Source organism: Hypanus sabinus, chromosome 1 (assembly GCF_030144855.1).
Source record: "Hypanus sabinus isolate sHypSab1 chromosome 1, sHypSab1.hap1, whole genome shotgun sequence".
NCBI lineage: Eukaryota > Metazoa > Chordata > Chondrichthyes > Myliobatiformes > Dasyatidae > Hypanus > Hypanus sabinus.
This window is the reverse complement of record NC_082706.1, coordinates 137,892,204-137,918,771: the sequence shown is the minus strand read 5'-3', so window position 1 is coordinate 137,918,771 and position 26,568 is coordinate 137,892,204. Positions and strand designations below refer to the sequence as shown.

Genomic DNA, 26,568 nt, shown 5'->3' with positions numbered 1-26,568 from the left:
CTGTAGCTGGGCATTTCGTCGTCTACCTGCTGCGCCTCCGCCAGTGCTGCATAGTCCACCCCCGGGAACAGGGCCTGGACAGCTGGTCTGGAGAGTGCGTCCGCCACGACATTGTCCTTTCCCGAGACGTGCTGGATGTCCATCGTGTACTCGGAGATGTGGGACAGATGTCGCTGCTGGCGAGCCGACCAGGGAACAGACACCTTCGTGAAGGCGAAGGTCAATGGTTTGTGGTCCGTGAACGTGGTGAACAGCCTGCCTTCTAAGAAGTACCTGAAATGCCGGATTGCCAGATACAGTGCCAACAGCTCCCGGTCGAAAGCACTGTACTTGAGTTCGGGTGGTCGTAGGTGCTTGCTGAAGAACGCCAGGGGGTGCCAGCGCCCCTCGATGAGTTGCTCCAGCACCCCACCGACTGCTGTGTTGGATGCGTCCACCGTGAGGGCAGTTGGAACGTCCGTTTTGGGGTGCACCAGCATCGCAGCATCTGCCAAGGCTTCCTTGTCCCAAGTAATGTCCTTGCCTTTACCTGACATCAGGGTGTACAAAGGGCGCATGATACGGGCTGCTGAGGGGAGGAAACGGTGGTAGAAGTTCACCATACCAACGAACTCCTGGAGGCCTTTGACCGTGTTGGGCCGGGCAAAGTGGTGGATCGCGTCTACCCTGGTGGGCAGAGGTGTTGCCCCGTCTTTGGTAATCCTGTGGCCCAGGAAGTCGATGGTATTGAGACCGAACTGGCATTTGGCCAGGTTGATCGTGAGGCCGAAATCACTCAGGCCAGAGTAGAGCTGGCGGAGGTGGGACAGATGCTCCTGATGACAACTGCAGACTATAAGGATGTCGTCCAAATAGAGGAACGCAAAGTCCAGGTCGTGTCCCACCGTGTCCATTAGCTGCTAAAACATCTGTGCAGCATTCTTCAGGCCGAACAGCATTCGGAGGAACTCAAACAGGCCAAACGGGGTGATGAGTGCTGTTTAGGGGATGTCTTCAGGGTGCACCGGGATTTGATGGCATCCCTGGACGAGGTCTACTTTGGAAAAGATTCTTGCCCCGTGCAGGTTTGCTGCAAAGTCCTGTATGCGCATGGGGTAGCGGTCTGAAGTTGTAGCCTCATTCAGTCTGTGGTAGTCACTGCATTGTCTCCAACCCCCAGCTGCTTTGGGCACCATGTGCAAGGGGGAGGCCCATGGGCTGTCGGAACTCCATACAATCCCCAATTCCTCCATCCTCTTGAACTCTTCCTTCACCAGGCAGAGCTTTTCCGGGGGGAGTCTTCGTGTGCGGGCGTGGAGGGGTGGTCCCTTGGTCGGGATGTGGTGCTGAACCCCGTGTCTGGGCATGACTGCCATGAACTGCGGTGCCAGAATCGATGGAAAGTCCGCCAGGATTCTGGTGAATTCGTTGCCCGACTGTGATGGAGACCAGGTGTGGGGCCGGCAACTTGGCTTCACCCAGGGAGAACGTCTGGAAAGTCTCGGCATGTACCAGTCTTTTCCCTTGCAAGTCGACCAGCAGGCTGTGAGCTCGTAAGAAGTCCACCCCCAGGAGTGTCCCAGACGTACAAGAGGCTGTCCTGATGGCCAGCCGCCATAGTCATTAGTGGCAGCTAGCCCTGGCCCTGGCCCTTGCAGGCGGGCAACAACGGCGGGCTTTTGTGCCCCACCACTGGTGGTAGAAACACCACTGTTCGCTGGCCTCCTCACTCCTGCCTCTGTGTTGTGTGCGCTCCACTGCCGGGCCTGATCTGGTCTGCTGTTGGGCACGTGGCCTGGTAATCTGACCAACGGATGCCACGCTCTCCCTCTTGGCTTTCCACAGCACGTCTGCCTGGGCTGCCACCTTCCGGGGGTCGCTGAAATCTGCGTCGGCCAGCAGCAGATGTATGTCTTCGGGCAGTCGCTCTAGGAACACTTGCTCGAAAATGAGGCAGGGTTTGTGTCCGTCAGCCAGGGACAGTATCTCGTTCATCAATGCTGACGGCAGTCTGTCTCCCAAACCGGCCAGGTGAAGCGGGCGGGCACCTCACTCACACCGTGAGAGGCTAAAGTTCTCAATGAGCAGTGCTTTGAATACTTCATATTTGCCTTCTTCCGGGGGCGACTGTATGAAATCCGCAACCTGGGCGGCCATCTCCTGGTCAAGGGCGCTCACCACGTGGTAGTAACGCACGGAATCAGAGGATATCTGCCAAATCTGGAACTGGGCTTCTGCTTGGCTAAACCAAACGCGTGGTCACAGCGTCCAGAAAATCGGCAGTTTTAGCGAAACTGCGTGAACAGATGAAGAATCGGTCATCTTTGGTCCAAATCCCATTTGGACCATCGGGGTCACCAACGTAGCGATGTACTACACATAGCACTGAAATAACGACACGCAGTCGGTAAGTCGTTTCAAGATTAGTTTATTCAAACTTCGCAGCGCTGGCATTTAATTCCTAGCGCCCGCCCTCTCCGGACGGAAATTACGTCAGAGGTACATTACCAAAGTCTCCCCTCGTACGCTATCTATTTGTGAGCCGGTTCGCCTGCGCAGAAAGTGGGTCGCCATAGTATTGTACTTACTTTTCATGGTTCCATCCTCATCATCACTGTTAATTACCATGGTCCCCAAATCTGATTCCAACATGGTACTGTTGTGCTCGATCATTGTTTGTGCACCTTCACTCATGGTACTGGTTGCCCTCATTGTATTTGTGGTTGCATGGCTAGTTTTCACCATGGTGTAGTTATCAACTTCATCTTCATCCTGGCAAATGTATAAAACATGGGGAATTCATGTTCAGTTTATTGTCATTTAACTGTACACAGGCATATGACCAAACAAAGCAACGTTCCTCCAGACAAGGGTGCACAACACAGTACATGTATCTCACACACAACACATAAAATACAAACCCCATTTCCAGAAAAGTTGGGATATTTTCCAAAGTGCAATAAAAACAAAAATCTGTGATATGTTAATTCACGTGAACCTTTATTTAACCGACAAAAGTACAAAGAAAAGATTTTCAATAGTTTTACTGACCAACTTAATTGTATTTTGTAAATATACACAAATTTAGAATTTGATGGCTGAAACACACTCAACAAAAGTTGGGACAGAGGCATGTTTACCATTGTGTTACATCACCTTTCCTTTTAATAACACTTTGTAATCATTTTGGAACTGAGGATACTAATTGTAGTAGATTTGCAATTGGAAATTTTGTCCATTCTTGCTTGATATAAGACTTCAGCTGCTCAACAGTCCGTGGTCTCCGTTGTCTGATTCTCCTCTTCATGATGCGCCATACATTTTCAATAGGAGATAGATCTGGACTAGCAGCAGGCCAGCCAAGCACACGCACTCTGTGTCTACAAAGCCTGCTGATATAAGCATGGACGTCCCAGGAAGAGACGTCGCCTTGATGGCAACATATTTCTCTCTAAAATCCTAATATACGCCTCAGAGTCAATGGTACCTTCACATACATGCAACTCACCCGTGCTATGGGCACTAATGCACCCCCATACCATCACAAATGCTGGCTTTTGCACCTGTCACTGATAACAATCAGGATGGTCATTTTCATCTTTGGCACGGAGAACTCGACGCCTGTTTTTTCTGAAAACTAGCTGAAATGTGGACTCATCTGACCACAGCACACGGTTCCACAGTCTTTTGGTCCATCTGAGATGAGCTCGGGCCCAGAGAACTTGCCGGCGTTTCTGCATAGAGTTGATGTATGGCTTCCTCCTTGCGTAATACAGTTTCAAGTTGCATTTCTAGATGCAGTGACGGACTGTGTTAAGTGACAATGGTTTTCCAAAGTACTCCTTAGCCTAGGTGGCTATAATTGTCACAGTAGCATGACGGTTTCTTAGGCAGTGCCGCCTGAGGGCTCAAAGATCACGCGCATTCAACAGTGGTTTCCGACCTTGACCTTTACGCACTGAGACGTCTCTGAATTCTCTGAATCTTTTCACAATATTTTGTACTGTAGATGTTGAAAGACCTAAATTCTCTGCAATCTTGCGTTGGGAAATGCTCCTTTTGAACTGACTAACAATTCTCTCACTAATTTTGGCACAAAGGAGTGAGCCACGACCCATCCTTGCTTGCAAAGACTGAGCCTTCGACGGATGCTACTTTTATACCCAGTCATGTTACCTCACCTGCTACCAATTAGCCTGCTTAACGTGGAGTCTTCCAAACCGGTGTTACTTGAATATTCTGTGTTACTTTTCAATCTAATTTTAAATCTGTCCCAACTTTTGTTGAGTGTCTTGCAGCCATCAAATTCTAAATTTGTGTATATTTACAAAATACAATTAAGTTGGTCAGTAAAACTATTGAAAATCTTTTCTTTATACTTTTATCAATTAAATAAAGGTTCACGTGAATTAACATATCACAGATTTTTGTTTTTATTGCATTTTGGAAAATATCCTAACTTTTCTGGAAATGGGGTTTGTAATATTATACCAAATAAATTAATAAATTATAAGGTGCATATACAAGTTAAAAATTTATGAACTGGTGCTCCACACACGATGAGTCCATTTTAAGATTTATGCCATTGTTTAGAAAGTAGCATTGGTCTGCTAAAATATAATGAAATTTTAGCTATAATTCAGGAATCTTTGGACAAACTCTACCTAGAATAAAGTTACAGCATTCCTTTCCTGCGAAAAACATTTAAAATGAATAACTACTTTATAAATTTAAAAAAATGTTTAATCACTTTGTATCACAGAAACAGAACATTAGTATACAGTTGTTTCATTCATAGAAGAGGAAAAAAAAACACAATTTTATAAAATTATTCACTAAGAATTTCAGCCAAAAACAGATGAGGACAAAAGGCAAATTTATCAACAGTGCAGAACTGCTGTTACTGCAATTATATCTTCAGAATTCACCAGAGACTGAACATTTTCAAAGCCAAAATGTAGAATTTGGAAAGATGCTGAAAATGGCAGATTTTTAAAAACTGGTTTATGGTATTGAATTTGGCCATTTTGCCAAAATATCATTTTTCTGTACATTATAATCAGAATTGGAGCTACCAGTTACATTTGTTAAATAGTTAAGAACATCTAATAACAATTATACTGAGAAAACAAATTTACTGATATACTAATTATCTGAATTAATTTCTTTATGTTTTTAATCTACACGTTGTAAGAGTAGCACGAACATAACGCTAGTTGTCACACACCAACACATCCAACTAAACTAAAAACAAACAAATATATACAAAATAAAATTCAAGAAATTAAGAAGAGGTGGAATAAAAAATGAGGGAAATCCATCAGGATTTTCCAGGCATCATATGAGGAGGTTCAATTCTACTAAGTTTGCTTACCACCCAATCCTTTTTTCAAGTATGGTCAAATTATCTTATTCTCGCAAAACAATACAAAATCCTCAAGGGCAGTGTCTCTTGTCAAAGATGCATGATTCTAAGCAATGAACCAATGTAAACTCATAGCACCAATGAATCCATTGCATTGCACCAAACAAAAATAATTGATGTAACCACATTCCCTCCGCCCTTGCATATCTCTTCCTCTCCTGCCCTCCATTCTCACTGCCTCATCTCTTGACAAGCTTTATCATGCAATCAAACTGATGAAAAACAAGGTGCTCAACCCAAGTCGTATTCTTGCAAAATTATTCCAAATTGAACAAGGTGCTATCTCCTAATAGATAAGATCTGGAAAGAGAAAGCTCTTATTGATTAACAATATCTTCAAGATGAGGAATAAGTCTGATTATGCTGTGACATTTATTCCAATCCACCAATCCAAAATAATTCCTTGCCAAAATTATTTTGTACTGACTCCTTCCCCCTTTATGAAACTGTTACACAATGATGAACTGCTAATGTGATCTTTGAGATCAGGCAAATCTTATAAAAAAAACATTTAGAGCAACTCCAAGAACTGCATTTTGCTCATCTTTTTAAGGCTTTTGACTCAGTTACAATGTAGAACAATGTCAAAACCACTTCAGTTTGGTTAGTGCGACAATCACATGAGTCAGGCAAAAAGGAAAAAGAAAGAAAAGGTGAAAAAAGAATTTTAAAAAACTTAGCCAAGTCTTCCTTTGATCAATGAGTCCATGGAGTTGCACCTCAAATATTGGATCCATAAGCTACCCTGAATCTGATAAAAACAATATGGAAGAGGATAGCTTTGTTCTCTAAGGATTTCACAAGAAGTTATAGTAAAACCATTCTATTAATGTCATATCAACCATTTTGTACAGTGCACTTGCTACTTAAACAATTATTTGGAGGTATTTTGACATATCAGTTACCATGAAAATTCAAATATTACTTTTAATTGGTAAATAACTATAAATGAAATCACAGTTAAAGCAATATTACAGCAATAGTATCAGGAGCAGTATCAGAAAAATGTTACAGCTAGAAAAATTCAAATTCTTGAACATTATGGGTATACCTCAATAGATGTTTCAGATTGCCTTAGGAATGTTAAACAGCACTCAGGCAATAAAATAAAACATAATTTGAAATTAAAATTTCTTGCTCAAAGTCTTTGACAAGTGTTATAACTGATCATTACAGACAACTCAAACATTTACAATAAGAGCTACCGTAAGAAGATATTGACTGGGATAATTGGATGGGACATCAGGCTGATAAAACAGCAATGAGGAAGAACCAAGAAGATAAGCAAACTAGGACCATGAGAAAAAGTTTGTGTAAAACCCTAAATTCCTCACGAGAAAAAATGTACAATGAGAAGGCTAATGATATATTATGGACTAGAGAAATAGAAAAAGCATTAAAATCAAACAAAGAAGGGAACCAGAAGGACCACAAGAATGCATTCAATATTAATCCATCTGAAAGGCCAAAGGGTAGCATCCTCAGGGATGAAGGAAATAACCATATTAGAGAAAGAAATTGTACGAAACCTAACAGGTATTACGGCCAATGAAACAAGAGCAAAAAATGAAGCTAGGGTGACAATGGTCAAATGTACAATCATAAAATTCATTCAGAAGTGGACTAATCAAACATGTAATATGGGATCTATTCTTGTTATTGAATGGGAACAGAAAGACCTGTCCTAGTTGGACTACCTTAAATTTAGTGATGAAAATCAACAGCTTTCAGCTATATATCATCAAGCCACAAGCAGAATTTGCAGAAATTTGCAATCCAATTAGAGAATTGAGAACTGCTAATAATCACTGGAGATATTTTTGGACATTCGTTTGCACAACAAAGAATGATCTGATAAAATGATCATGTTTGCCCTTTGCAATGCTTAATTCTTAATCACAACTAACATTTTTTCTCAGAAAGTACGTGTTAATAATGGACCAAACAACCATGGGTATTGGAAATATACAGTACCTGCTACTTAGAGCAGAAATTTATTATTGCTGTGTTTCATTCCAAGAGTTTAACAGCCTTTTTTACATGCCACATTTCCAAGAATGCTAGGTTCTCCAGTTCTCTCATCCTCTTCTATTCCATTGCAACAATTCACAACACCTCTGAATCCAGATTTTATTTATCTCCTTATCACTTGGCAGCACTCAAATCACTGAGTCACTCCTACTCTTCATAAAATCACAGGCCCATTTAGTTGATTATCTACGCCTCTGAATACTGACAGCTGTTCATAGCATTATTTTCACTTCACTGATCTGAAATGGCCAGTAGCTGACATGCTGTGCTTCCAGCACTTTATGTTTCACTTTCAAATTTTCAACATTGGCATATTTTGCTTTATGTTGCCAAAGTGGAGTCCTCATTGATACTATTTGCATTCTGTATATGAGTGCAGCTCAACAGTTGTTTCAATTGCTGCCCTCCTACTGTCCTATACATCAGTAAAAGCACCAATTTGATCAATGGTAGGAGTGATAAGTGCACCAATTTTTTGACAGTTGGAGTCAAACAGCACAGAAATAGACCCTTTCAGCCTAACTGGTCCAGCTGACCAAGATTCCCATCGAAACTGGTCCTACCTGCCCGCATTTGGTCCATGTATCTCTAAACCGTTCCTGTCCACATCTGCTCAAGTACCTTTTAAATGTTGTTAAAATACCTGCCTCAACCACTTTTTCGGGCAGCTTGTTCCATATACCAACTGGCTGAAAAAGAACTCTCAGATTCCTATTAAATCTCTTCCCTCTCACCTTAAACATATGCCCTCTAGTTCTTGATTCCCCTATCCTGAGAAAAAGACTACGCACATTGACCCTATTTATGCCTTTCCGTTATTTTATACACCTCTATTGGATCACCCCTCCTTGTCCCACACTACAATGAAAAAAGTCCCAATCTGCTCAAACTCTCTCCATAACTAAGTCCTTCAAGTCCTGACAATATCCTTGTAAATCTCCTCTCCACTCTTTTCAGCATAATGACATCTTTCCTTTAGCAGGTTACCAAAACTGCCCAAAACAGTCCAATTACAGTCTCACCAACTTCTTGTAAAACTGCAACATGACCTCCTAACTCCTATACTCAATGTCCTGACTGATAAAGGCCAACCTACCAAAAGCCTTTTTTCACCACCCTGTCTACCTGTTCTGTCACTTTAGGGAGCCATGTAATTATACTCCAAGATCCCTCTGTTCTACACCACTCTCCAAGGCACTACAATTCACTGTGTAAGTTGTACCCTCATTTGTCTCGCCAAAGTGTAACATCTCACAGCTATCAATGCCATTTGCCAATCTTCTGCTCATGCACCTAGCTGATCAAGATTCCTCTGTAAATTCTGATAACCAACTTCACTGGCAATGACACCATCTATGTAGTGTAATTTGTAAACTTACTCAGCCTTGTACAATCTCATTGAAATCGATCCTTCTTCGCCATTTCATCATGGCTGATCTATTTCCCTCTCAGCCAGCCCCAATCGCCTGCCTTCTCCCTGTATCCCCTCATGCCCTGACTAATGAATAATCTATCAAACTCTGCCTTAAATATACCCAATGACTTGGCTTCCACAGCTACCTGTGGCAATGAATTCCACAGATTTACCACCCTCTAGCTAAAGAAATCCCTCCTCATCTCCATTCTAAGTGGGCATCCCTCTATTCCGAGGCTGGTTTTAGACTGTCCCACCATGGGAAACATCCTCTCCACATCCAATCTTATGACAAGTTTTAATGATAGCCCCTCATTCTTCTTGTGGCCAGAGCCCAGAGGCCCACAGCCATCAGATGCTCCTCATATGACAAGCCTTTTGATTTTGAATCATTATAGTGCACCTCCTCAGAACTTGTCCCAATGTCATGAAGACCAGGTTGTTGGGTGTATTTAAGGTAGAGCTTGATAGCTTCTTGTTTGGACACAGCATCAAAGGTTATGGGGAGAAGGCTGGGGAGTGGGGCGGAGGAGGGGGAGAAAAGGATGATTGAGTAGTGGAGCAGACTCGACAGGCCAAATGTCTTAATTCTTCTCCTTTATCCTATGGTCTTACAGAGGTGGTGCAGAAGGACACCAAAGTGAGAAAGGTGTGCTGGTAATCGTGTGACACTGAAGGCAAAACACTTCACACCATCCTCCTGCCGATTCTGCTTTCAAATGTTTGATTGCCAGAAACTAGATTACCTGTGACTGAGACTGAATCAGAGTGCGATAAAGTGAGGGACAGCTGCGTGCTCATTCTGACGGAAACGTGGCTTCAGGATACAGTAGGAGTTTCCAAACCTTTTTTATGCCACGGACCTTTACCATTAACCAAAGAGTCCATGGATCCCACGTTAGGAACCTGAGCTAGAGGGTTTCATCTCTTTTCAGGTCGACAGAATTTCCGCTGTCTCTGGCAAAACCCTCAGTGGAGATGTATGTATCTTCATTAATAAAAATGGTGTGTGCACGCTTTAGTAGCAACGACCCACTGTGTGCCCATGGTAAAGTTCTCAATGGCGAAGCGCAGGCCCTTCTATTTACCTGCTATTGTGATTGTGGCTGTATACATCCCCCACTGGAAACACTGCATAAGCTCTACGACACCATCAGTGACTTGTAAACCACACAGCCCTGTGGTTTCTTTAGTCTTGCTGGCAAATTCAACCAAAATTCTATCAGCATTTTGACTTTGCTACCAGAAGTGAGAACATTCAGAACTGCTTTAAACCAACATCCCTGCTGCATACAAAGCTGCTCCCCTGCCACCCCATGAGCTGCATGTGGCAGGGTATTCAGACCATTAAGGACTACAAGTCCACTCTGCATGTCAATGTCAGTAACACTTTTCTTCCTGATAGGCCAAATGTTTTATTGAATGTTTGATAAACGGAACAGCACGCTGGCAAGAAAGGCTCCACCATCCCCTTGAGGAGCAGACACTCTATCTGGATGTAGCTGATGTGATGAAGACCATTCCCAGGTCAACCCACATAAAGCAGCAAGGCCTGATAAAGTACTTGGTCGGGTGCTGAGGGGCTATGCAACCCAGTAAACAGAGGTTCTAACACAGATTTTCAACATCTCTCTGGAACAGTCCACTATCCCCTCAGGCTTCAAGGCGGCCACTATTATCCCAGTGCCCATGAGGGTGACAGTAACCTGCCTCAGCGGCTATCATCCAGTGGCACTGACCTCAATAATAATGAAATGCTCTGAGCAGCTAGTTATGGATCACAGTAAATCCCATTTTCCTGCTACACTGGACCCTTTCCAGTTCGATTATTGCTCAAATCAGTCTACTGATGATGCCATAGTCTCTGAGCTCCACTCCTTCCTGTCCTACCTGGAAAGTGGTGTCTCATAGGTCAGGACGTTATTTATGGAGTTCAGCTCAGTGTTTAATAATATCATCCCTCAGAAGCTGGTGGGTAAACTGTCTTTGTTGGGTCTCGCTCTGTAACTAGATCCTAGACTTCTTGACAGAAAGACCACAGTCAGTCTGTGTTGGCAGAAGCATCTCCAGCTCCATCACCCTGAGCACCGGTGCTCCCCGGGGCTGCATGATCAGCCCGCTGCTGGACTCATGACCATACTGCTAGATTCAGTTCAAATGGATTCATCAAGTTCACTGATGACAAAACAGTGGTTGGCCTCATCAACAACAATGAGACGGCGGTAGAATGGTGTGAGCACAACAACTTGAGTCTCAGCATGGACAAGACCAAATAGATGATTGTGGATTTTAGGAATGTGCAGCCTAATGACTCCTCACTCCACGTAAATGGCTCCACTGTGGAGAGAGTTAGAAGCTCTAAATTTCTGGGAGTGTACAGTATATAAAGGACCATCTTACCTTGATCCTCAATGCCACCTCTTTGGTCAAGAAAGCACGGCAGTATCTCCACTTCCTAAGGAGATTGAGGAGAGCAAGGCTCCTTCATCCCCCCCGCATTCTAACCAATCTTTACAGGAGCGCCATCCAGAATGTTCTGACCAGCTGTTTCACTGTATCACCAACTGGTATGGGAATTGATAGGCACCTGACTGCAGGTCTCCACAAAGGAGCGCAAGGACTGCTGAGAGGATTATTAGGGTCCTTCCTCCACCCTTTAGAGATATTTATCAGGAACACTCCATACACAGGGCCTTAGCATTGTCAATGACCCCTCCCATCCATCTAACAATCTCTTTGACCCCCTACCATCAGACAAGAAGTACTGGAGAATTAAGACAAGAATTGTTAAAGAAACAGCTTTGTTCCCCAGACCACAAGACCACTGAACTCCCTACCACCATCCAGGTCTCATTTACATATGAAGTGTAAGTAGTGTTACAATGTTTAATTTTTAACTTGTATCACATATGCACCTTATTATTTGTGGCAATATCAGTTTATACGTTACACATGTGAATTATATGTACCGTGCTGTGCACTTTGGTCCAGAAGTGCGCTGTTTCGTTCATCAGTATACATGTGTATGGGTGAATGACAATAAACTGAACTTGAACTGAAGAAGAAATGCAACAGCAAATATGCAGTCCTAAATATACAATCAATGATTCAGGCTGTATAATTTTAGAATATACATCTGTCATATGAATTAGCATTTAATCAGACAATGTACAGAGCTTGAAATTCAAAATGTTATTTGATCTACCAAATCAACTTTGAGTTTTGCTTGGGGTAGGGAGAATTACTGTCCCAATAAAATCTTAAGCCCTTACATGCTATTTTATTTATCTTCATACAAGACTAACATGTGCTTTCATTTTACAACATTTAAAATTGTATGGACCATTAAAATAGCTCTTGTTTTATATTATTATTTTGCTTGTAGATATTGTCAAATATTTCTATTGTTAGCATTGTCGGACTGAATGTAACAAAAGTATTGCCACACAGTTAAGTCAATAAATTCAGCAAAAGTTACATTTTTGTAATAATTTCTTCAAAAATATTGCTCATAAATCTTAAAAAATTACTGCAACTAGACATTACAGCATACATTTTGAAATGATTTGTACATTTACAAAAGCATTTGAAAACCTACCAAAGGGAATTATAATCACTGAATATGTGTCAATGACGTATAAAAAAAAACACGAACAACCCATATTGCCTGAATCATTAATGCAAAGCCAACATATTAATCCTGGCTCTTTTTAAATAGTCTAACAAGTCTATCCACTTCAAACATATGTTTAAATTTCAACACAGAGTAGGCCTGGAAGATGTGTGATTGTGATCATCAAATAATTTGTAAGAAATCAAAACAAAAATGTTTGATCCATCAGCTGCCTAACAGCTGTCATGTTGGCAGGCACAAAAACTGAAAATTCTAACTCAGAATCTGAAATTGTCAAGAGGAACAATCACCTTGGTGCTTTCCAGCTTTCCTGCTTGTTTTAAGTATTCCTTTATAATGACATAGGAAAATAGGAGCAGGAGTCGAACACAAGACCCCTCAAGCTTGCCACATAGTTCAATATGATCAATGCTGATCTGTGTTGGTCTCAATTCTTCTATACCAGCTTCCCCATCAATTTACACACACAAAATGCTGGTGGAACACAGCAGGCCAGGCAGCATCTATCGGAAGAAGCGCTGTCGACGAGTCCTGACGAAGGGTCTCGGCCTGAAACGTTGACTGTGCTTCTTCCTATAGATGCTGCCTGGCCTGCTGAGTTCCACCAGCATTTTGTGTGTGTTGTCTGAATTTCCAGCATCTGCAGATTTCCTCGTGTTTGCTCCCCATCAATCTCAAGCTTTTAAATATACATGTATTTCCACCTTATGTATTTCTAGTCAAGTTTATTGTTATGTGCACTGGCACAGTGAGGTACATTTACAATGAAAATCTTGCTTGTAGCAGAATGTAGATATAGACAACAGACAAAATAATATTTATAAATCATATATATTATACAATAGAGTGAGAAAAAGACTATAAAAATAAGACGATTAAAAAAATCTGCACTCAACAACCCTCAGAGCAGAGAATTCCAGAGATTTGCCATCCTCTGAGAGAAGACATTTCTTTATACACAAACAAGAGAAAATCTGCAGATGCTGGAAATCCAAGCAGCACAAAGAAAATGCTGGAGGAGCTCAGATTCAAACTGTCCAACCCTCTCGTCACAGTAATTATTCTAGTAATCCTCCTTTGAACAGCCTCAAATGCTAATACATCTTTTTAAGTTAGGGACTAAAACTCCAAATGTGACCTTATCAACATCCATACAACTGCAAAAAAAGCCCCTATTCATTAAACTCCAACTATTTTGTTATATAGGCCAACAATCCATTTGTTTTCTTACTTGCTTGGTGTAAGTGACTGTGAACGCTTTGTGAATCATACACTAAAACAACTAGATCCCTCTAAACTTCACTCATTGTTACAAATGGAGAGAAGCTGCAAATAAGTCTTTTGATAGCTCTTACCAAAGTGCATGACCCCACAATTCCCCACATTAAACTCCATTTGCCAGGTTTCATCCGGTCACTCCAGTATCTCCCATTGAAAAATCACAATGTCCTCATCACTACCTGTTTTCGTATCATTGGCAAACATGGAACCTTACATTTTGGATCCTCTTCCTGGCTAATAATTTAAATAGTAAACAATTGAAAGCCAACAATTGATCCCTAGTTCTACTAGTCTCATCTTCGCAGTGTAAAAAGGATCTAATTGTTTCAACTCTCTATTTTCTATTTGATGATAATTTTGGAATCCATGGTAACATACTGCCCCAATACCTTTGGCTATTAATTTACACACATCAGCTTCTTATGTGGCATCTAATCAAATGTCTTTTGGAAATCGATTTTTCTTGTCCCAAGTTGGAAACCATGAGAGAAGATTTCCCTGTAAATCCAGGTACAAAATTGTGCTTTATATATGTTCCACTGCAAGATGCAAGCTTCCCTTGAAAACTCCTAGCTTCAGAATTTTCTAAAAATCAATTTTGTGTGTAGTCCTATTGCATTGGCAGGGGTAAATACAGGAAAATAGCCTCTATTTTGCTCAAAGCCAGATGCTATATTCTTGGCTTATCACCACTAATATCGATTCTGGAAAGCAACAATATCAAACACCAGTCTTATCATTATTGTAAATCAAACCACATTTATCTACGGATTTTAGAAAGAATATCTAATATTTTTCAGCCCTCTCTTGACCAGCTAATTTTTTTTCCTGCTCTGAAATATTAAATCTTCATATGCCACGTAGAAATCTGAAGCTCAGCAACAAAGCATCTGAAAATTTGGAAATCTGTAATCTTGATCTTCTTATAAAAGTTCTTAAGACTTTTGTCCAGAAATCGGTACACCATCAGAGTGTTTCAAATCAAACCACATGAGCAAAACCTCATCCAGCTGGGCTAGTTTCGCATTTTGAAGAGTATGATATGTTTCGATAGCTGTGCTCATCTCCAATAAAGCCAAGAAATTCAGTAAGTGAGCTTTTTAAGCTTTTATATCACAGATTGTCGATGAGCCAGGTTCAAATGCCTTCAATAATTTATTTTTACTTTTATCCTTCTCCAGTCACTGTTATTTTTGTCCACATTTCTTTCTTGCTGTTTCTGTCCATGTGCTAATGGTCTAGCCCTGATAATGGATGTGTGATGCATGCCAGATAGAAGTGGAAAGGGTTGTTTGCTGCAGAGAATCAGAAATTTTCCCAGAAAGAGAAGGATGAATTTGAATTGGCTTCTGGAAAAATATGCCAGCTAATGGAATTCTGTAGTTAGTCAGCAGCCAGATGGTAAAGCTTTTACTGCAACTCACTGCATTAGAAGAAATCCATATCCTTCCTGGGTTTATTTCACAAGTACAGTGCCTACAAAAAAATTTACCCTCATTGGAAATTTTCATGTTTTATTGTTTTGTCAAAGTGAAAACAGATTTCTACAAATCGGTCTAAATTTATTACAATGCTTAAATGAAAAATAACTGATTGCATAATTACTCACCCCTTCAAATCAGTATTTAGTAGATGCACCTTTGGCAGCAATTACAGCCTTGAGTCTATGTGGATACAGGTGTATTTTTACTACAATCATTTGAAACACCTCAACTGCACACAGGTCTCCAAAAACATATCTCTATTTAACTAATTACGTGACTTCTAAAACCAATTGGCTGCACAAATGATGGCTTGGTGTATCGTATTAAAAGGAATGAATACTTAAGGAGTCAATTATTTTGTATTTTATGTTTTTTTCTTCTTTTGATTGGTGTCAAAAAGGCCAAATTAAATCTACTATGATTCAATGTTGTAACATAATAAGATATGAACACTTCCAATGGGGGGGGGGGGGGTGAATACTTTTGATAGTCACTATATTACATCCGCACCATACCACCTAGAAATGGTGAAATGGTTTGGCAGAAACATTTGTGCAAAGTCCAAAGAATGCACTACAAGCAATGTCAGCAGATCACACCACAGTAACTCTGAATCAGAAGCTCAGCAATTTCCTTCCTGCATATTGCAATCCAGCACATTCCACAACAACCAACTCACCATCTATGCTGTTCATGGGTCAACCCTTGCACTCTCATTTGGATCTTCTCAAAAGCAAACTCAGAAGGAGTACGCAGGACAAGCAGCTGAGACAAATTGAAGGCTCCCCAAATAAGGAGATTTGATGTTTCATTCCCGGAGAAGTAGTCCTGGCAAGGGATGACAGAGGTGACCAAAAGTGGGTACTTGGAAAGATTAAGATTAAGGACAGAAATAGACCTTTTTCCTACACAGTGGAGATTCCATTTGATGTCATCTGGAGATGACAAACATATAAACTTTTATATGTAAAAGTACAGAATTGACATATGTCATTACACCACCATATGTCATACTTCAGTGATGGGCAAGTTTTTGGAGAAGATCCTGAGAGGCAGGATTTATGAGCATTTGAAGAGACATAATCTGATTAGGGATAGTCAGTATGGCTTTGTCAATGGCAGGTCACGCCTTATGAACCTGATTGAATTCTTTGAGGATGTAACAAGACACATTGATGAAGGCAGAGCAGTGACTGTAGTGTGTATGAATTTCAGTAAGGCATTTGACAAGGTTCCCCATGTGAGGCTCATTCAGAAAGTAATGAGGCATGGAATCCAAGGAGAGCTTGCTTTGTGAATCCAGAAAAGGCAAAGGGTGGTTGTAGAAGGTTCGTATTCTGCATGGAGGACGGTGACCAGTAGTGTTCCGTGGGGATCTAGTCTAGGCCCTCTCCTCTTTGCGATTTTTATAAATGACCTGGATGAGGAAGTGGAGGAATGGGTTAGTAAGTTTGCTGATGACACAAAGGTTGGAGGTGTTGTCAGAGGTTACAGCGGGACATTGATAGAATGCAAAACTGGGCTGAGAAGTAGCAGATGGAGTTCAACCCAGATAAGTGTGATATAGTCTATTTCGGTAGGTTAAATTTGAAGACAGAATATAATATTAATGGTAAGACTCTTGGATATGTGGAGGATCAGCGAGATCTTGGGGTCTGAATCCATAGCACACTCAAAGCTGCTGCTCAGTTTGACAGTGTTGTTAAGAAGGAGTATGATGTGTTTGCCTTCATCAACTGTGGGATTGAGTTCAAGAGCCCTGAGGTAATGCTACAGCTGTATAGGACCTCAGTTAGACCCCATGTGGAGTACTATGCTCAGTTCTTGTCACCTCACCACAGGAAGGATGTGGATACTATAGAGTGAGTGCAGAGCACACTTACAAGGATGTTCAAGCAACACACACAAAATGCTGGTGGAACGCAGCAGGCCAGGCAGCATAGATAGGGAGAAGTGCTGTTGACGTTTCGAGCTGAGACCCTTTGTCAGGACTAACTGAAAGGAAAGATAGTAAGAGATTTGAAAGTAGGAGGGGGGAGGGAAAAATTTGAAATGATAGGAGAAGACCGGAGGGGGTGGGATGAAGCTAAGAGCCAGACAGGTGATTGGCAAAAGGGATACAGAGCTAGAGAAGGGAAAGGATCATGGGACAGGAGGCCTAGGGAGAAAGAAAGGGGGAGGGGAGCACCAGAGGGAGATGGAGAACAGGTAGAGTGATGAGCAGAGAGAGAGAAAAAAAACTAAATATATCAGGGATGGGGTAAGAAGAGGAGGGGCATTAACGGAAGTTAGAGAAGTCAATGTTCATGCCATTAGGTTGGAGGCTACCCAGCCGGTATATAAGGTGTTGTTCCTCCAACCTGAGTGTGGCTTCATCTTGATAGTAGAGAAGGCCATGGATAGACATATCAGAGTGGGAATGGGACATGGAATTAAAATGTGTGACCAATGGGAGATCCTGCTTTTTCTGGCGGACAGAGCGTAGGTGTTCAGCGAAACGGTCTCCCAGTCTGCGTCGGGTCTCACCAATATATAAAAGGCCACACCGGGAGCACCAGACGCAGTATACCACACCAGCCGACTCACAGGTGAAGTGTCGCCTCACCTGGAAGGACTGTCTAGGGCCCTGAACGGTGGTGAGGGAGAAAGTGTAAGGGCAGATGTAGCACTTGTACCACTTCCAAGGATAAGTGCCAGGAGGGAGATTGGTGGGAAGGGATGGGGGGGATGAATGGACAAGAGAGTCGCGTAGGGAGCAATCCCTGTGGAAAGCAGAAAGGGAAAGGGAAAGATGTGTTTGGTAGTGGGATCCCGTTGGAGGTGGCGGAAATTATACATTGGATCCGGAGGTTAGTAGGGTGGTAGGTGAGGACAAGGGGAATCCTATCCCGAGTGGGGTGGTAGGCAGATGTGCGGGAAATGGGAGAGATGTGTTTGAGAGCAGATTTGATGGTGGACGAAGGGAAGCCCCTTTGCTTAAAAAAGAAAGACATCTCCTTTGTCCTGGAATGAAAAGCCTTATCCTGAGAGCAGATGCGGCGGAGACGGAGGAATTGTGAGAAGGGGATAGCATTTTTGCAAGAGATAGGGTGGGAAGAGGATGTTGCTCGGATTGGTAAGTGTGCCTTATGAAAACAGGTTGAGTGAACTTGGCATTTTCTCCTTGGAGTGACGGAGGATGAGAGGTGACCTGGTAGAGGTGTATAAAATGATGAGAGGCATTGATTGTGTGGATAGCCAAAGGCTTTTTTCCAGGGCTGAAGTGGCTAACATGAAGGGGCTTAGTTTTAAGGTGCTTGGAAGTACGTACAAGGGAGATGCCAGATGTAACATTTTCACACAGAGAGTGGTCGGTGCATGGAAAGCACTGCTGGCGATGGTAGTAGAGGTGGATACAATAGAGTGTTTTAAGAGACTCTTAGAGAGGTACATGGAGCTTAGGAAAATAGAGGGCTAAACGGTAGGGAATTCTAGGCAGTTTCTAGGGTAAGTTACATGGTCAGCACAACACTGTGGGCCAAAGGGCCTGTATATTTCCATGTTCTATGTTATATGTCATCTGTGAGTGCCTTACTAAAGTAAAATGAAGAACATACATGAGTTATCCCCAGCCTGAGTTGTTCTTTCGATTAGTTTTATGCTTTGGACTTACAAAACATAACAGTTGTCACAGAGTCACTGCTACCAGTTCCCAAAAATTGCTCATACTCACAATGCCAGCCACTGTGCTGAGCTCACATCCCAATGCTGCCCAACATCAGCCCTTACAGGCAGCTTCTCTACACCCAACCTCATTGTTTCCTCTGAACTACACAGGCGTGTGGCCACTCTGTGACTGAAATGCTCCCATGGACATACTCTTCGTTGCGCACAATTAGAATTTTCTTTTAAACAATGTTAATATAATATTGAAATCTATGTTAATATAATTGTGAAATGCCCTATAATTAATTATATATTAATGAGCATAATCCATAAATTTACAAAATAATAAAAAATATTCAAAATGCCATGCGGTTGTCACATTACGTAAAAATTTCCTGCTCAAAGAAATGGTTGGTCTTCACAGCTGTAAAAAAACTTGGAGGAAACTTGCTCAAGCTCTAGGGGCAATACACGACTAGATTAATGAGATTTCCTGCATGGCAGCACTCAGCAACAAGAATGTAGGGCTTTTGCCAGACTCCTATCATCCACCTTTATGGCACAGTGGTGGGATGATAGGAACACTATATATGAGCCTATAATGACCCTTTTTGGTGCTAATTCCATTAGCCATCTCATTCAAATGGACTCCAATTGCTAACTACAGTAGCAGTATAATTAACTTACAATGCACAGCCTCTCTGGCAAACTTATCCTTACTCAAATAAAAAAAACCTATCCAATTTTCCAAGCGTGGGTTCACCTAACTCCACACAGTTATAGTAATACTTCCTGAATAGAAGTGCTAAAACGGTCCATGTGGGATACTCCTGGTCCAATATTCCATGTTGAATTTGCTTGTTCAGGCACTTCAGGAATTGTTTTTCTTTCATGTATGATCTACCTTTACTCATGCCAAAATAGGACAAAGTCAGCATGCTTTCTTTAAGGGGAGATTTTGCTTGAGGAGGTAACAAGTAGATTAGACAAAGAAGAATCAATATATGTTCCATTTAGAAGGTCTTTGTCAAGGTGCTGCATATGAGGCTGCTAAAAATTTAAGAGCCCATGGAGTCAAGATATTAGCATGGATAGATGACTGACTAACTGACAGAAAGCAGAGTGTGGTGAGAAGAGAGTCCTTTTCAGAATGGCTGTCAGTGACTTGAGGAGTTCTGCAGGGGTCAATGGGACCACAACTATTCATCTGATGTGTTAATGATCTAGATGAAGGGTAGCCAAGTTTACAGATGACACAAAGATAGTTAGGAGGGCAGGTAGTATCCTGGGAAAGCAACTCTGCTGAAGGGACAGCACAGGTTAGGAGAGTGGGCAAAAAAGTGGCAGATGGGATATTGGAATTGAATTGGTTTATTATTGTCACGTGTGCCCAGATACATTGAAAAGTTTGTCTTGAATATTGTTTATACAGATCAAATCATTACACGGTGAACTGAGGCAGAACAAGAGAAAACAGTAACAATAAAGTTTTACAGGTACTTAAAAGCGCATTGCAGGTAGACAATAAGGTGCAAGGTCAAAATGAGGTAGATTGTGAGGTCAAGACCAACTTATTGTACTCGGGAAACATTTAGAGATCTTATAATAGCAGGATAGAAGTCATTATTGAGCCTGGACACAATATCACAGGATTTTGTATCTTCTGCCCCATGGCGGGGGCGGGGGGGGGGGGTGGGAGAAGAGAGGAAGTCTGGGATGGAGTGATCTTTGATTATACTGGCTGTTTGACTGAAACAGCAAGACATGCAGATAGTCCATGATGAGCAATCTTAAGAGATGTCTGATGTGTTGAGCTGTGTCCACAACTTTCAGCAGTGTCTTGTAGTCATGTACAGGCAGTTGTCATACCAAGCTGTGGTGCAACCAGATAGGATGCTTTCTATGGTTCATCAATAAAAATTAGTGAGGGTCAGAGGGGATCTGGCAAATTTCTTTAGCCTCCTGAGCAGCTGTCTTGGCAATGGTGTCAACATGGTCCATGTTCATGTTGAATACAGCATGGTGTTATGTAATTTGATAGGTAGAATAAAGGTGTGAACACTTTCAAAATGGGAAATCAGAAATCAGGGATGCCAAGGGAGTACAGAGTGCTATCTCAGGATTGGCTTGATTCAGTAGTAAGAAAGGCAAATGTAATGTTAACATTCATTTCAACAGGACTAGAATATAAAGATGTACTGTTGAGGCTTTGTAAAGCATTATTCAGACAGCATTTGGAATATAATGAGCACTTTTGGACCCCATAACAAAGAAAAGATATTTGAGGATCACTTGATACCTTAGCGCCTGTACTCAAAGGAGTTCAGAAGAATGGGGGGGGGGGTCGTTGCTGTTGGGGAGATCTCACTGAAACCTAACAGATGCTGAATAGAGTACACATGGAGTGAATGTTTCCATTAGCAGGAGAGTCCAGGAATTGAGGGCACAGCTTCAGAATAAAGTGATATGCCTTTGGAATTGAGATGAGGAGGAATTTCTTCACGGGGGGGGGGGGGGGGGAGGTGATGAATCTGTGAAATTTCATGCTGCAATGTTTTGCAAAAACCAAGTAAATGGCTGCAATTAGGTAGAGATGGACAGTTCTTCTTTGGTAAAGGAATTAAGGAAAAAGGTGAGAGAATAGATTTGAGAAAACAGCCATGATTGAATATTGGAGAAGATGATGGGCTGAATGGCCTAATTCTACCCCTATAATCTTATGGTCTTATTTTATGCTCTTCCATACCTGAAACGTGTCAATATTTATTTTTCAGCGAGGGTTAAAAAGTCAATGTAGATATTCTGTGAGCTGTTACAATTCGTACAATTTTTTTTTCAAATCATTATTTACCTACTTTTTGTACAATATTATACAAAAATACTTACTCTTTGTACAATAGTATAGTTACTTTAATTACACATTTCCAATAATTAGCCATTCAAACTCAGAAATACTACCCACAAAAACATTTCATAGTATGTTTGGGCTGGGACAGAAATCTTCAAATTAGATCTTTCACTCAAATCCCAAAAATATTTGGAAGTTGTCGGAAACAACCACATTCTAGTTAATCTGCAATATATCAACTGCATGATTCAGTAAATGGCACCTACAAAAAATGCTTTTCCAAATGCTTGTGTAGTATCTCACTTCTCCTTTAGAAAGATCGACAAAGATTTCATGACTATATTGAAATAACCAATTCTAAATAGTTTCATTTCTGTGATGATGTCTCACTTTGAAGTATTTATGATCTTTAGGCAAGGATTTGGCTGAACTTACTCAGTTTTCAAATTCATCAATAACTTTCAGCCTTTTCAGCAATTATTTCCTGACACATTCTCTGTAGTGGATTTTAAACAGGTTTGAAATTCACATTCAAGTTACAGAACATTTCAGGATCAAGGCTAAGTCAAGTGAAGTTGTTACACTTTGTTTGACAAGAAATACAGAGAATAAACAAATCCAAAAGCTAACAATGATTATTAAACACACAAGTTACAAACTTTATTTTCTTGGAAACAGGTGTTGACCACATGAGGGAAAAAAATTTACATCAGTTAATTATTTGTTATTTTAAGGCTTAGCTTTCATTTGATAGACTGTTTACTGAAGGTGAAGAGAATGTACCACAGCAGATTATTATAAGGAGACAAACTTGTGCTAAAATTATATTTGCATTTTTCTGCATGTTAAGATTTAAAACTTCTGTGTAGTCATACAACAAAAGAGCTGTATTAGGCCAAATATTACTGATTAAACTCATATCAGTGGGAATCAAGGGAATCACTTTCCAGGCTTAAGTCATATCTAGATAATTGCAATGGCTGGAGGCCAATCACCTCAGGTCAAGGATTCTGCTACATGCAGGGACAAATGAAGGAGTTTAAAAATCTCCATATTTGAAAGGCCATGTTAAAATGACACAGACCATATGCACATGCACATAGCAGGCAGTATGACTTTAATATAGGTATGATTATTGACAGGAGAGGGACATGCTACTGGCCGTTCCTGTCGCCATTACCAATGTGCATCCAATTGTCAGTTTAAGTTCCTCAGGCTGGTGCCCTGGGCCTAAATGTCTCTGGCAGCTTCAGAAAAGGGAATCTTGGCTCATGACTGCACAATGTTTTCTTTTGAATTTCTTTAATGATATCTGTGTAAGACAAACCTAAACAATAATCAGGCATGGGCTGATGAGTAACAAGTGAAACTTATGCCACATAAACCAGGCATTCTTAGAAGCTTAAGAAAGTTTGTCATGTCACCAAATACACTAACAAACTTCTTCAGAAGCACTGTTGAAACTATCCCGACTGGTTGCATCACAGTCTGGTATGGCAATTCCAAAGCACAGGAATGCAAGAGACTGCAGAAAGTTTGGACGCAGTCCAGTCCATCAGGCGCACAATCCTCCCCATCACTGAGAGCATCTACAGGAAGCATTACCTCAGGATCAAAGATCCTATCATCAAAGATCCCCACCATCCAGGCCATGCAGTCTTTTCACTGCAGTCGTCAGGCAACAGAGGTACAAAAGCCTGAAGTCCCACACCACTAGATTTAGGAACTGTTAACTTCCTATAATCAATAAGTTATTGAACTCACCTGCACAACCATAACCCTACCTCAGCTATGGAATGTTACAGACCACCTCTTGTGCTACCATTGACTTGTCTCTGACTGTGTTTGTTTAGTTTTTGCACTGTTCTTTTTTTTTAAATCTTTTTTCACTATATAGTATAAGTATGTATAATTAATATTCAGTGTGTTGTCTGTACCTACATGCCTATGATGCAACTGCAAACAAGTTTATCAATGTACTGTAACTCTACATATTTATGCATGTGATAATAAACTCAATTTGCCTGGCAGTGACCATCTCCAACAAGAAGGAGTCAAATCTTCCCTATTCTATGCCTTTTGATAGCTGAATTCCCCACCTTCAATATTCTGAGGGGTTTATTTATAACTAGCAAAGAAATGACTAGGTATCAAAAACAAGAGGACACAAGTTTAAAGTGAGAGGTGGGAGATTTAAAGAGGATATTAAGGGCAAGTTTTTATTTTCACACAGAGTGTTTGATATCTGAAACACACTTCCAAAGTTGGTGGTGAAATAAAATGAAATTACAATGTTTAAGAAAAAAGACAGACACTTAAATAGGTAAGGTATGGAAGAATGTGGTCCTCATGTGAGCAGATGGGATTAGTGTATATGGACAAAAAGACCAAAGGGGATAAAGTGAAGGAACAGTCCATTTCTGTCATGTCTGTGAGTTGAAATAGATGAACCACATAAGCCAGCAATGGCATGATATACCATCCACTTGCCTGGCCAAATGTAGCTCCAAACCAACCAGGATAACTCCCTCTACTGTCAATGTATCATGGCTACAAGATAAACCATTTACAAATGAACAACAACAACTAACACGGGCTTCACTGACAGCCTCTCCCAAACCTATCATCTCCCACGTCACACATTACTCTGTCTTGAAAATAAACTATTGGTCTTTCATCATTACAAATTTCTGAGTTTCTGGATTGTGGATGATTAAGCAGGAGGAAAGGCATTTTTACCAAGTAAATGATGATATAGCAGTTAATGGAATAGAAATTCAAAGGATAATACTCCAGATACCTGACTTTAATTCCATCATAGATTTATTCAAATTTAAAGTCACTTAACCTGATATCTAATGACAAATGGATTATTGACTAGATTATTCAACAAACCCTTGAAGTAATCTCCAGTTGTGATATAATTGGTAAATTTACTTACAGATCACTATTTTGAACTCACGATCAGTTGTGATGTCAGAGAGGTGCATGTAATATTACTGGTTGATTATTGTCACATGCACCTATAGCATATGTATGCAGGCCGTCTGGGCAGAACATGCTATACATAAGTATACTGAGGTAGTAAAAAAAAAACAGAATATACCATTAGATTCCTTTTCAGCCCTTTACCTCTTCCATCTATCCCTTCCTAGTTTCTGACTTCATCCCGCTTTCCACCCCCACTAACCTGGTCTTACCTATCACCTGCCAGCTTGTACTGCTTTCCCTCAGACCACACACCCCGCCATCGAACTTCTTGCTTGTACTCCTCCTCCTCCCCCCACATTCTTATTCAGGCTTCTACCCCCTTCCTTTCCTTTCCAGTCCTAGTGCAGGGACTTGGCCTGAAACTTTGCCTATTCCTTTCCACAGATGCTGTCTAACTTGCTGAGTTCCTCCAGCATTTTGTGTGTGTTGCACAGAATATAGAGTAGCAGTTACTGAGAAAGTGCAGCACAGGTAAAAAAGGATAAAGTGCAAGGGCCATGACAAAGTAGGTTGGGAGATCAAGAATTCATCATTAGCATACAAGAGGTCTGTGCGAGAGCCTGATAGCACTGGGATAGAAGCTCTCCAAATTACCGAAATTATCTCTGGGCTTTACTGGGATTAGTGGGAGATTCTTCAAAGGAATGGCTGGCTCTGTCAGTCCTTACCTGTTACCAAAATGTAAAAAGCCCTGAGCAGCTCATTACTCAGAAACGTTACATAATAAACAGTATATATGAAGCTTTGTGTCACTATTTTGCTTTGCTCACTGTTGATAGCTATATTTTAATATTAACAACGAGGAGCCCTACTATAAATTTCTTTCATTCAGGAAAAAGTAACAAAAGTATCAAAAAATTCATGTGTATATTCAAATTAAAATGTAGTACAACAGAAATACTATTCTCTATATATTCTTTTCATCAAAACAAGTTCTGAACAGAACTATTTTTCATACAGTTTCCCTCCAAGTTGATTATAATCATGTGTCTACAATCTTGGTAATTTCTTTTGGGGAAAAACTGCTCCAGGTTTAATATCTGAACTTAACCTAAATTGAAAGTTATCTCTTTAAATAAGAGCAAAGCAGAGCCACTCTCACACACACTCTTAAACTCAGACATGTCAACCTTGTCACTTAGAATAGCCAACTGAGCTGTCTCCACAAATCAGAAATGAAAATAACTCAAACATCTGCTAAACCACCGTGATGCTCTAATTGGTGCTTAAGTCCCCACTGATCCTCAACTGCTATTTTGACCCACTGGTCAATTAGTCTGCCATGCACCAATGGAAATTACAATCGTGACTCAGCCAAGTTTTCATGAAGGAGAAGGATTCAGGTCAAGCAAGCTAAACAAACTGACAGCAGATCAGCAAGCCTGTTTCTTTCCCATGTAAAAGAATATAAGGGGATATTACAAAATGACCCTCTGATTTGCTATCAGTTCATTTCTTCCCATAACTAGTAGCAACACTGAGGCAAATATCTCATATTCAGACTCCACATAAATAACAGAGAGATTTTTTTCTGTATTACCAGATTATTATGTAGTTGCCATCGAGTTTCCTAATAAGGGGCAAATGCAAAACATAATCAGAAGCTATTAAAATGAGTACAGTTCTGACAAACAATCCACAGAGACTTGAACCACTAAGTTCTATATCCTTGGTTTTAAGTTTCATCTCAGAATTTCAGTCGCTTGGATCACTTATATAACAAAATCATGTTTGCAGGTGGTTGACCTCAAACAGAACATTCATTATACATTCACATGTCAGTAGATAAGCACAGCATTATTTTCTGGGATGATTACTATTAAGCCAGTGATTATT

General features: G+C 41.0%; 1 protein-coding gene across 1 annotated transcript in view; it reads right to left on the bottom strand.

The window, feature by feature from the left end:
- stk3 (serine/threonine kinase 3 (STE20 homolog, yeast)) overlaps nucleotides 1-26,568 on the bottom strand; it is a 455,037-nt gene that overhangs the window by 153,605 nt on the left and 274,864 nt on the right. Inside the window, exon 9 of the mRNA XM_059976958.1 lies at nucleotides 2,568-2,751. Coding sequence (XP_059832941.1) covers nucleotides 2,568-2,751 — 184 coding nt within the window. The remainder of the gene's footprint in view (nucleotides 1-2,567; nucleotides 2,752-26,568) is intronic.